At 32.2% G+C, this 13,275-nt stretch overlaps 1 protein-coding gene across 1 annotated transcript in view; it reads left to right on the top strand.

Annotated features, from left to right (window-relative positions):
• LOC117334906 (neuroblastoma-amplified sequence-like) overlaps positions 1–13,275 on the top strand; it is a 68,454-nt gene that overhangs the window by 882 nt on the left and 54,297 nt on the right. Inside the window, exons 2-9 of the mRNA XM_033894750.1 lie at positions 8,568–8,631; positions 9,403–9,445; positions 10,202–10,282; positions 10,915–10,962; positions 11,271–11,448; positions 11,953–12,041; positions 12,240–12,531; positions 12,972–13,040. Of these exons, the coding sequence (XP_033750641.1) occupies positions 8,568–8,631; positions 9,403–9,445; positions 10,202–10,282; positions 10,915–10,962; positions 11,271–11,448; positions 11,953–12,041; positions 12,240–12,531; positions 12,972–13,040 (864 nt within the window). The remainder of the gene's footprint in view (positions 1–8,567; positions 8,632–9,402; positions 9,446–10,201; positions 10,283–10,914; positions 10,963–11,270; positions 11,449–11,952; positions 12,042–12,239; positions 12,532–12,971; positions 13,041–13,275) is intronic.

The raw sequence follows: 13,275 nt of genomic DNA, 5'->3' as shown, positions 1-13,275 counted from the left end.
CCGAAATCGATATTTTCATAAGAGAATGGACTCAATATGGTATTCTTTGGTGTCTGTAGAGGTCATATGTCAAATATCTTAAATTAATTTTCACTAGAAGTATTTTGAAATAATTGTCAAAATATCCGATTTACGACCCCATTGCCGTCAGAGTTGAATTGTCGAAATGGTCGATAACGGACCTGAAATGAATATTTTTATGATATAATGGACCCAAAATAATATTCTTTTGTATATATAGAAGTCACATGTAAAATATTTTTTATTTATTTTCTCAAGAAGTATTTTAAAATGATAATCAAAATAGGCCTACCCCATTCACGACCCAATTTTTGTTTACGCATTGGGCGCGAATAAAATAAAAAGGAGCAGGAAAACTGAAATCCGGATTATCTACTCACAAATGCAAAAATACTCATACTAGATAGCTATAATTAATATTTAATACAAGAATTTCTATACTGTATTTGATTCTCTGTATAAAATTGTTGTCAAATTTGTGGTATTATGTAAAATAATTCATTTTTATTGATTTTTTTCCCCCTCACAAATCCATATTTCAATCTTTGAGTAATTAATTCATTGAAAATTGAAGTCAAGGCAATGAATTAATATTTTCCGTAATAATTTTTCGATAAACTGTTAAAAAGTTTCCAGATGATATTTTGTGCCATGCTGTCATAAAATTTCAGTTATAACTTTAAAATTAAATTACATGTAGTATGTTAATATGATAACCAAGTTGTCAATATCCACAAAGCGAGTGTAGTCTACTGTAATCTCAATCACTGAGTGGATAGCATTACATATGAATATAATTATTACTGTAAAATACCTGTAGTATAAAGAGATATGTGACCAACTTTAGAATGAATGATATCAAATTTAGATTATATCTCAAGAGCAATAGGTGGATTATTAGAATTAACTTCCAAATGAAATCAACATATCCGTGTAACTTTAGCAGGATTTCATCATTGTTTAAGATCAGACTGATGAATAATATCCATTCTAAAAAAAATCATCAGAAATAATCATAAACCATCAGCTGTATAGCAAGAGTTTCCAGGGGATCTTGGTGTCTGCCATTGAGATTGATCTCTTTTCTACTTTTCCCTTCTTTTCCCTATTACTTATTATTCATTTGATTATATTGGAAACCTAAATTTGAAGTCTAAGATCTTAAGAAAAACTTTTGGAAATGTATCAATAACAGATTAAACTGTTGAAACTGATGGTGGGCTGGCTGGCTGGCTTAAAGCCATTTTGTTTTCCTGATCAGACTAAAAGATAAATAGGAATTGTTGATGTACTTCCATCTGATGATGGCAAAAAATCTTCATTCCATAATATAGATTTTCATTTTTTATATAAATAAATACTTAAAACATACAACAACTATTATATGTAAGAATGTTGAAAGTCATATTAGTTGTGTTGTATAACTTCAATTTATGTTATTACCTTAACTTGGTGATGAGTAATTAGATTATGAGCATTATAATATGGCCATGGTTTACTACTTAATAAGATCAAGTTTCTGTGTGATATATTGTTTGGTTTTATTTACTGGACAATATTAATTTACCATATTTTAGTTAAATTTTATAAATTACTCCACCCCCCTCATTACTTTCACAGATATGGATGTTATTTCTACAATATTTGTAGAGCAATTTTTCACACCTGGGGACATGATTGACACGCCTGTGTAACTTACACTAATTGACCAGTGTATTGAAAGAGTCCCCCTAAGGCTATAACTGAACTGTCCAGGTAATGAAAGGGTGTCACACCTGTGTTAGCAGGTGGAGAGAGATGGGTGAGGGGGAGGGGGGTCCTATAACCTCCAATTTTTACCTGTGAGATATACTGAAGATTTAATTTCCTAAGACCTAATTAAACCAGATATAAAATGAACTATCTTAAACTGGTCATTTAACAGCAGTATAAAAACTCAAGTTTAAAGATGAGTATGAATTAAAAATATTGTATCAGGGACTCAGCTTGTTACTCTTCTTTTGCACCTCGCGCAATTAATATTAAGTACATCAAATATATCATAATTACATTAAAATATAACATGAGCAATGTTAAGAACATATGCTCTCTACAATTATAGCACATTTTGCCAAAATAAGAATATATGTGATAAACTCATAATAATTTAAACCTTAATTTATATATAGTATACCACAATATCCCAAAATTTGTTAACATAAAAAAGAAACAAAAACAACATTAAACTGATAAAAGAGGCATAATACAAGCAAAATATTTCATATAGATTCTATGGAGACCCTTAAACAGTTCAAGGAGAAATAAGTTAAGACCATCAGGTGTTGATTCATATGGGCTTCAAAATTTCAAAATTTACTCTGTGATGATATGATTGAATAGTATGGTCCATAAGATGGTTTTACTTCTTATAAGTAAACTTCAAGGATTCTACTTCAAGTGCACTAAACATGTATGTTTAACGTTTTCCATAATTAGGTAAAGGCTTAACGCATATCTTTGTTTTAACTTTTAATTTCCTATCAAAAACAGAAATACACCAGGATTGTATATTAATATATATGTGTACATTTATATATTTAGATGATTTTTTTTCTGTGTGAAGTAGGCATATCATCTAAAAACAAACTAAAAGCAAAAAAAAACAAAAAATGCAATACATGAATTTTATTCAATTTTATTTGAGAGGTTGCATTTTGCCTCAATATACTTATAACATGTATACACATGTATATATATTTGCAAAAATCATCTGTTCATAAAGTTGTTAAATCATCTGTTCATAAAGTTGTTAAATCATCTTTTTATTACTTTACCAAATCCTGGTGATATTCATTAAGAGACTGAATTCAGAAATTTATTATTTCTTATGGAAAAGTTCATCAGACAAGATAAAAAGAGATGTAATTATTAAGAATTGTAGTGAAAGCGATCTGAAAATGAAACATTTACAATCTTTTATTTTAGTAACAATAAAAATAAGAGCATTTTTTATATAGATTGGTATAGAAAAGGATTTATATAAAACAAATTATAGTCAAAGAAAATAGCAATGGTAGATTTTACAGCTATACAGAATTAATGGAGAAATTCAATATTCATACTAACTTTCTCACTTATCAAAGTGTCAAAAGTGCTATAAAAAAGAATTTTTCCAAAGAAGATATCTCCACTGAATTCATAAAACTATCTTACATACCTGCCAACTTAGATTTTTTTTTCAAACAGAAAAGAGGAGCAAGTTAATTTTATAACTGTCTGTGTAAAAATAATATAGAATCTACTGGAAAAGGAAAATGGGAAGTATTGTTTGATTTTGATGAAAATACATATATAACACAAGATGCCACAACATTTTAATCAAATAAAGTTCTACAAGATTTCCACTAGTCCGTTTGGCTACCGGAATTTCAAACCACTAGCCCGGGTAGAAAATCTACTAGTCCCAGACTATCGGGCTACCTTTAAGTTCGAGCCCTGTGCCAGGAAAAGAGTCTGTCTTTATCAGCTTTGAAAAATTACATCAAAGAAACATACCACACTCCAAGATATTGCAACCAGTAAAAGGGGAAATCATCTGAACTTCTTTAATAAGGACTGGAAAATATGGGAAAGACTACTGGTCTCTACAAAAATTATAAAAATGTTTAAAGGTTTCATTCTATTTTTGGAATTTCATATTTTATATGAAACTATACATTTGAAGAACGTGTAGCCTATACTCAACTTAGGCTTTAGAAAATGCTGACCTGCTTTAGATTTGACTGGAAGGACTTTAAAGTATTCATTTTATCAGTTATAATCACAGTTTTCTGTGCTAATGGAAATATAAATACAGTATACTATAAAACACACGTTAGCTTTTTCCTTCCCACAAACAGACAGAATTATTGTCAAAGATCTACATTGTCCTTCACCTTTTGATCCAAATGACCCTGACCTCTCACCCAAAGTGACCTAGCTTTGTCTTGGTCAGGAGTTGGCCATGATCAATAAGTATGAAAGTTAAGGAACTATTGTGGATGGGCAGACAAACAAACAAACAGACAGAGTGATTACTATAGGGCACCTGTATGGACCTGATTAAGAAAAACCATGTCATTCCTACATTAAAGGAAAATCTTAAGGATTTTTTCCTATTGGGCTCAACACTAAGGGCTCCATAGGTCACAGAACACATTATATGAAGTCATAATTAATTTCCTTAAATTGGCGGCTTTACATGGCTCAAAGACAGCTCAGACCAAAGTTGGACAAAAACCTATAACTAATTTGAAATAGAAGAAGGAAATTTGCCCATCAGATCTGAAGAAAATTTCAATCTAAATAATTTACAGAGGAAAATTGTGCTACAATATGCCATGAAAATAGATGAGACTGGACAAATGTTTTCGTTCATTCTAATAAAAATCTTGTCATTAATGCAAGAGAAAATGATAAAACACATTTTGATTTAAACATATTTTATTGTATCTTAATTTATACATGGGAATTGGGCACAAGTTATCAAACTTATATTAAACACTTTCCCTATATAATTTTACATACATATAATACATTTATTTTTACAAGATGACATATATTTACATATTAGAGAGAGAGAAAGAGAGAGAGAGAGAGAGAGACGAAGTTCAAACTTTTCACTTATCAAAACACTCTGCTGTTTCTAAAGTTCATCACATCCTGTGCCATGGTTAGCTCTCTCCGTTCGCTTCTGATGCCTCCTGGAAATTTGATTATCTTTTGCCATCGGCATCGGAATAGATATGATAAGCACAAATAAATTTACACAGATATATATAGAGAGATAAGGGGAATTAAAATCTATACAATAAAACACGTGAACAATAGTGCATTGAACACAGTCATTAGTACATGTATTGTTATATTTTGAGTATAGTGACACGGACAAGGACGAACGGAAACTTTTCCTTTAATCCATGATGATTCTGTTTAATGCTGAAAGTGACTATAACCTGACAAAAAGTCTATTTACTCAACTAAAAAAAATATTTGTGCATGAGTAAATTATTCTTTGCATACATAGCATTTTATGGTTTATGTATTGAAATCTAGAGTATTTTGATTGAGTAACAATAATACATGTTATATTTTATATATTTAGTAGAAAGAGACAGGCAGACTAAGATCCTTAAAAAATAATAATAATCAAATATATTTGTAGGAAAGAGTCAGGCCTTAAAAAACATTAAAGAAAACCAGACTGATGTTTTCAATAGGTATGGTAGGTTGTATAGGAAAAGGAGTTACCTCCCTTGCAAAGTTGTTGGTTTGGTTTTGTTTTTTATCAGGCCTTATGTCGTAATATTTACAAATCAATAATCACATCACATACAAATTGATGTTATAGAAGTGAATTTTATTTGTATTTGAGTATTTTTTTGTGTATTTGAGTGTATTTGAGTATATTTGAGTGTATTTGAGTAAAAAGTCAAGCCCGCCAAATCCCAATTGAAATTATTCCCAAAATTGGCAGTTTGCTCCTGAAAAACTCTTTCCCAATTCACCATTTTCTTCCAAAAATGAGGCAAAAAGGCCCCATCCCAAAATTGGGAGAAAAAACCCTGTCTCGAGAGGACGGAAACATGAACTACAGTTGAGTGTAAGCTAACCTTTACACCCTTGTGTACTACGTTTAAACTAGTAGTGCACTACATTTAAGCTACAGGTAAACATGTAGTTACTATGTCCAGTCAGGTTTGACCACAAATCCCCCTATACAGGTAATGGACAGTGCCACTGGACACCTGTGTTAGATACCTGTAGTTGTTACATTTACAGACCTTTGTAAATTGACTGCCTTATATCTGTCATTCTGACTTTACCAGGTATATTTAAATGTTGATAAAATTTTATCTAATATAACCTCAAAATAAAATTGGCTGCGGTCCTTATATGATATATTGCAGTAGAGGAATTCAAACTCTATCAATTGGGTTTGTAGTGGGTTTTTTTATCATAATGTAACTGTTCTGTATTTTAAGATTTTTTTTTAAATATTTCATTATACTGATTATAGTGTAAAATTAAGGTTTATCTTCCTGATTTCAAAATTCACAAAGTTATTTGTATTTCATATATTTTTTTATATGTAATTAATATGTATTTTATATTAATGATTAATTCTACCTTAGGCCTTGATGACAGTTTGTAGATTTTTTTCTCAAGTACATTGTATATGTACATATATTTTAAGATTTATTATTTTATCAGACAAAAATATTTTTAAATTCAATGTATTGTAACTTCACTAATATATGTTAATTCAACTATGAAATCATTCATAGTACATGATCAAGAATCAAGAATCAGAAGTTTCGTATATTCTCATTTATGTTCTGTAAGAGATAATATCTACACAACAAGTTATGTACATGTACCTGTATGTATAATTGGTACTATCTGGACATGCCTGTTGTCATGGCCACCTGGACCCCAGGGCCCAAACCCCACCTTACCACCACCTAATGGACCTCCATAACACCCTACATGTACCTATATATATGTATCAGATGAGGATCAGTCTTTAAGGTGTGCCTGTTTTAACACCTGGCTATAGTTTTGTCAAGTCCCCCAGGGGTCCATTTATAGCCTGCTGTGCCAGGCACCTCTGCCTTACCTACATGTACCTGTAATTAGCATCTAACACTACCCATATACATATATGTATAATATCTACCTGTGGATGTTTTTCAAAAATTTATATTTTTTTTTACGATCATCAAAAAATAATTAATTTTTATATACATTTTTCTTCACAATAAAGATATTCAATAAATATAGTTTATATGCTCTTTAATTACAAGAAGAGGTAAAATCCCCATCAGTTATACATTTTAAGGTAAAGAACAATTAATCATTTTCTTAATGCAATAGGGAAACACTTCAATGCTGATCAAAATGTATCCCAAAATTTTGTTTTTAAACAATATTGCAAAAAACATGTTATTGTGAACTGTAAAAAAAACCTTTGGCTTAAGGTCCACATGATCCACATGTGTATATAATATATTTGTTAGCAGGTAACTTTATAGAAGAAAATTCTGAAATTACAAATACAAGTGTTGTATAATTCAAGTGTTGTATGACAAGTACAGCTCCAGATACATGAACATGTATGTGTGTTATATAAGCTTAAAACTGTTGCCCTCCCCCTCCCCATGTTTGCCAGTATATGTATTTCATAACAAAAAATGACATTAATTGTTAAAATTCCCTCAGGCCATTATCTCATTCTGTGTTACCTGTAACTGATACATGTACCTGGAATCAGATCCAATATGTTAGATCTTCAAAGTATTAGATACCTGCACACGGGTACATGTACAGAAATTTCAACTATTTCAGTAAAGGAAGATGAAAGGTATATTACATGTAACATATACCTTTTATAAACTTAAAATTTTGAAATATAGAACTGTTATGATCACTTATATTAATTACCAGTACATTCAAAGAATCTCTTTCTTTAAATGTTAAATCAATGTTTAATTAATTTCTTTATGTGTTCAGGTTTCTGACTTTAAGTATTGAATGTATACACATAGAATGTACAACATATATTATGGGCTGTCTAATCTATTATCTGTCTATTATATATTGATGTATTGACAGACGAGGCTAGGACCTGTGCTTGAACAATTTAACTTAGTTAAAGGATTTATAAAGTAGATCTGTCTTAAATTAGTTACAGTGTATAATAATTAACAGGAATAGAAAGGTTGAAACATATAACATCAAACTAAACTTCCAAAACCCTTTTAATAACTCTTTGAATATAACTGCTAGGTAGCCTTATATACATTACCTACATGTATATGGGGGTTTTGCTGTTCATCACCTCTTAAGTTAGGGTGTAGTGCACTAGTAGTTTACCTGTAGTTTAAATGTAGTGCACCACTAGCTAGTGTACTAGGTGTAAAGGTTAGCTTACACTCAACTGTATATTATGTAGCTGATTTCTTCACCCAAGGAAATTTTCATATTGGGAAGGAATGGACTATACAGTACTACTTCTTCAGGCGTACACCTAGAATTCTCCATTTTTGTGTGCCTGAAATTGTAACAAGATGCATATTTTTGTTTCACGAACCCATTGCTGACTTGTGACAAACGTGAATCTGCATGCTTTACATCAAAACATCATCACTTAATTCTGCTATGATGTCCTGACATTTAAAATTACATTAGTTTGCTATAATGACGAAAAAAAATTTCATTGCAACTTGTGCAGTCTCATAAGAAACAATAAGGTACATTGGAAGGTGTACAAGCCCTGTAAGTGTGTAGTCAATTAAAATAGTCTGAAACACAACTTTAGAATCATTTTTGTGAAAGTGGGGAGTATATGGTCATTGTCTATGGAGGTTCAGGTTTGAGTCCTGGTGTGGTTGTTGAATTTATGCTGTTCTATTAAACATTGATGGTAGCAGTATAAAAACAACAGGCAAAATCCAGCTAACTGGCCTTACAATCTCAATAAAAGTAATATAGATATGGTACAGAAATTGAGTTTTTCATGATTGCAGACCAAAGGCCCAAAAGACAAGAGCCAGGTATCTATGCTAGGGAGAGTTTCATCTGCAACTCAAAGTAAGTATAGTCTCAATGTCACAAACCTTTGTGTTACATTTTGAGAATTAATTTCTCCAAAAAGTCACTTTACATTGTTAATGTATCGTTAATGCCAATTTGAATTGATGATAATGATTGATATTTATGACAAGTTATGCATTAATCGTTTCCTTGTTTACAATTTTTGCTTTCTTTTATTTTAAATTTTTTAGAACAACAACACTTTATGAAAAAATTCTATATACAATATCATGTTTTGACATAAAATATTTCTCATAATTTCGTAATTATGCAATGTACCGTTAAGTAGATGTTTTTACTAGTTTTAGTGGTTTCATATTGGTTACTGTGTCCTCATTTGTGGAAGATAATCTTAATGGTTTTGACACCTGTAATAAAGTCCCTTAAAGTTTGTGCATTTTGTGAAGAAGGAGTTTCAATCCTTAGACTATATAGTATGGTGACAGTTATATATTTGTCCAGCAAGGTAATTCAAATAATATGTTGCAAATATTGATTCTGCAGATAGTATCTAGCATTTATCAAATTAAGGTACTTGACAATATTATAAAAATAGATATAAAATTTACATAGTTTACAAAAGGTTGTGCATGCATCTGTTCCGCTTTATGGAATTTTTTCTGACTCAAGACAGTCCAGGAAAAATTCCATTTTGGTCAGCTGAGGTGAAGCTGAAACAACACGTGCCAAAAAATCTGTGTATAATTTAACATAAATAAAGAATTACTTTGGCAAATCAAGTCAATAATTTTTCTTTTTTTTTCTCAGGAAGCCTATGGACATCATTGAGAATAGTGGGAGTGCCCATGCAGTAAGTTAATTCAATTATACAATTTTCTTTTGCAATTTAATTTCACATTTGACTTTCATATACATGTATATGTGAATGAGAAATTGTGGATTCAATGGTGAAACAGATAACTGTAAATTATTTTGATTCATGAATCAAATGCTGTATACTTCATTGATATGCTTACTGTGTTTGAATAATGAACTAGATCCAAATCTATCTGACGTAGATTCTGACATGTTTTCTGTGTTTGAATACTAGACTGAACTAGATCCAAATCTATCTGACGTAGATTCTGACATGTTTTCTGTGTTTGAATACTAGACTGAACTAGATCTGAATCTATCTGACGTAGATTCTGACATGTTTTCTGTGTTTGAATACTAGACTGAGCTAGATCTGAATCTATCTGACGTAGATTCTGACATGTTTTCTGTGTTTGAATACTAGACTGAACTAGATCCAAATCTATCTGACGTAGATTCTGACATGTTTTCTGTGTTTGAATACTAGACTGAACTAGATCCAAATCTATCTGACGTAGATTCTGACATGTTTTCTGTGTTTGAATACTAGACTGAACTAGATCCAAATCTATCCGACGTAGATTCTGACATGTTTTCTGTGTTTGAATACTAGACTGAACTAGATCCAAATCTATCTGACGTAGATTCTGACATGTTTTCTGTGTTTGAATATTAGACTGAATGACATCTAAATCTGACGTTTACTCTTGAATAATTTTCCTAGTTTATCACCCGGTTTATTGTGTTGTAGAAGTGCCAGTCCCTGTTCCTTACCAGCTGGACTGCTCAAACTCATCAACAGTGAAATAAACTGGCACATAGCAGTGGGCAGGTACGTGTAACTGATGTGTCATCTATATACTTTGGTTTGGTTAGTTTTTGTTTAACGTCCTATTAACAGCCAGGGTCATTTAAGAACATGTCAGGTTTGGATATGGAGGAAAGCTGGAGTACCTGGAGAAAAAACGCCGGCCTATAGTCAGTACCTGGCAACTGCCTCACATAGGTTTCGAACTCGCAACCCAGAGGTGGAGGGCTAGTGTTAACGTAACGTGTCGGGACACCTTAACCACTCGGCAATGCGGCCCCCATGCATCTACATGTATATACCCCCTGTAGTATAATTACAGTTTCACAATGTCCGTAGTGTCGCAGAAGGAAAACAGACATCTTATATTGACTTTGAATTAATAATTATGTTAATGCTCCTGTCCTAATTGTCTTGTTTCCATTTTGTTCTTAGACTAGTGGATTTATGTATCTTTCTTAATTGAATTACAATAAAAACAAAAAAGGTATTAACTTCTCCGTATGTTATACATTACACACAATAAGAAAAAATGTGAAAGAAAAATAACAAAAAAATATCAATGATTATTACTGAAGCTACCGGTATTTTCATGGTTGATGTTGGAAACATTTTGATAGTTGACTGAAAATTGTTTATTTCATGTACATTTTCAGGAATGCGGAGGTTGTGGCCATCCTTCAAGACCAGTGTGTCGAAATCAGGTACAGGAAATCAAAGTTGTATATACAAAATTATTTGGCATACTGCTACTCGGAGCAAGGTGGTTAATGTGAAATATATAAATTATAAAACACACATTATATGGTCTATTTTTTCTCTTCGTGAAAACAAAACGAAAAGCATTTGGTCTATGCTTATGTATTTCTCTTTGGAGATTTCAGAAGAATTTTAAGGATTTATGTCTGTAAATTATGCTTCGGTTCAATTAAAAATTTAAAGGTTAATTATATAATTTAGTTACACTGACAAAATAGTACATGTAGATGATATTGGTTCTTTATCTTCACAGATCAAATAATAATGCCTACGAAACGGTGGTGGGACGTGGGGCTGTGCCGCGGGATCCTTACCCACAGTGGCGCTGTCTGGCTTGGAGTGCTGACAACTCGATGGTAGCCTGTTCCCAGAGTGATGGCACCGTGGAGGTGTTTGATATATTTGGGACACGGCTGTTCACCATTCAAGGGGTTAGTTTTGAGATAATAGAATAACTGATCAAAATCTTTTTTTTTTTATTATCTCCCTTCTCAATCTGCAAGCAAGTGTCCCATACTAACACGTGAGCAGAGAGTGTACGTTACACATGTTTTGTTTCCTTAACTTTATCACAAGTTTTAAAAGTTACGGGTATTATGCGAGCTTTGAATAAAGCGTTTAAAAGACATAAGCTGTTTATACATTTTTCGGCCCACATGTCCAAAAACATTATACAGAACGAATAAAAAAAAATCATAATTTTGAGAAATTTTTTTTTTGAGTTGGCAGGATTTGTATGGGTCGGTCGGGGAAGGGGAAACAAAAAAGTATTTTTATATAGGCCTTACTGGGTATGTGCTTTCCAATAAGGTGGTTAATTAATATTTTTTACATACCCTCATTGTGACCCTGATTAATTAGTGACAATAACAGTTTATCAAAACTTGTAGCAAACATGATTTAGATTATGTACCTTTGGTACTTTGTATTTGAAGGAAGCACCAAATGAAAATGGCCAGCCATTGGAACTGAGTTGTGCTGTAGCAGGCATGGTTTTCACTGACACCATTCCAAACCCACCGTGGTAATTATTCATTTTACTGTCAAATTTCATCGGCTTTAATAATATTACCTTTAATTAATTTTATTTTTTATACCTATACACCATGAAGTGTTATTCAGTCTAAGAGTTGTTTATTTCTGGAGTCGGAATCTTCCAGATTTCTACCATTAAAAGTAAATAATTATGTCGTTGATGATTAATAATTATTTATTGTTGTAGGTCTGCAGAACTTCTGGTAGTGAACTACCATGGCAGTCTACATAAATATTTGGTTGGACGTGACAACGGATACGAGGCTCAGCACAGCTTCCTCTTTAACCAGCAGTATCCACTTGGCATAAGCTGTGTGGAATATCATGCTGGAGCTCAGCTTCTCCTTGTGGGTGGGACGGGCTGTGATGATAACCAATCTCCGTCCCAGTCCCGACAAGAGGGACTAACGGCCTGGAGAATCCTGTCAGGATCGCCACACTACAAGCTGGTGACCGATTACCAGGAAGACCTGCACCAGGTACAGTATAAAGTACCATTAAAAAATTACAAATTTCCTGTATTGGTAAGATTTCTTAAAAGGAGGGGTGTTTAATCAAGTCATTGGACAATTATTAATGGCCAGAATTTTGTAGGAAGATATAGTCTAGATAAGTTGTATATGGAAGGATATTTTAAACCTGAGATTTTGTGTGTATGGTCCATTTTGTGGTCAGAGGGGTGAATTGAAAATTTGATTGTTGATTATTGTATTATTATTGACAATAAAACTGTTGCTACTGTTACAATAAGTTTTTTACCAAACAATGAATTCAATATTGGAGTAAAACCTATTATTGTTAATAATAATTTTTTGTTACTATTCTAAATGTAAGTAATAAACCATGAGGTTATTGAAAAAATTGTATGCCAATCTAGGCCATTCTATACACTAAGGAAATTTTATTTGATTTATTGCAGTCGAAGCAAGGAAGGTCAATTTTTGGGAAGTTTAAGGCTAGTTTACGACTGAGCAGCAGCGGTAACCAGGTGAGATCACATCATCAGTCTGGGACTTCATCAGCTATCAAATTCCAAACGTAGAAAATGAAAAAATATTAAGAAGAAAACAATTCATATTCAGAAGTTTGTTGAACATTCCAGGGACCGCAGTGGCCGAGTGGTTAAGGTGTCCCGACACTTTATCACTAGCCCTCAACCTCTTGGTTGCGAGTTTGAAACCTACGTCGGGCAGTTGCCTGGTACTGACTGTAGCGAGTTTGAA

Source organism: Pecten maximus, chromosome 9 (genome assembly GCF_902652985.1).
Source record: "Pecten maximus chromosome 9, xPecMax1.1, whole genome shotgun sequence".
NCBI lineage: Eukaryota > Metazoa > Mollusca > Bivalvia > Pectinida > Pectinidae > Pecten > Pecten maximus.
The sequence above is the reverse complement of the archived record's forward strand: the minus strand, read 5'-3'. Positions and strand labels throughout refer to the sequence as shown.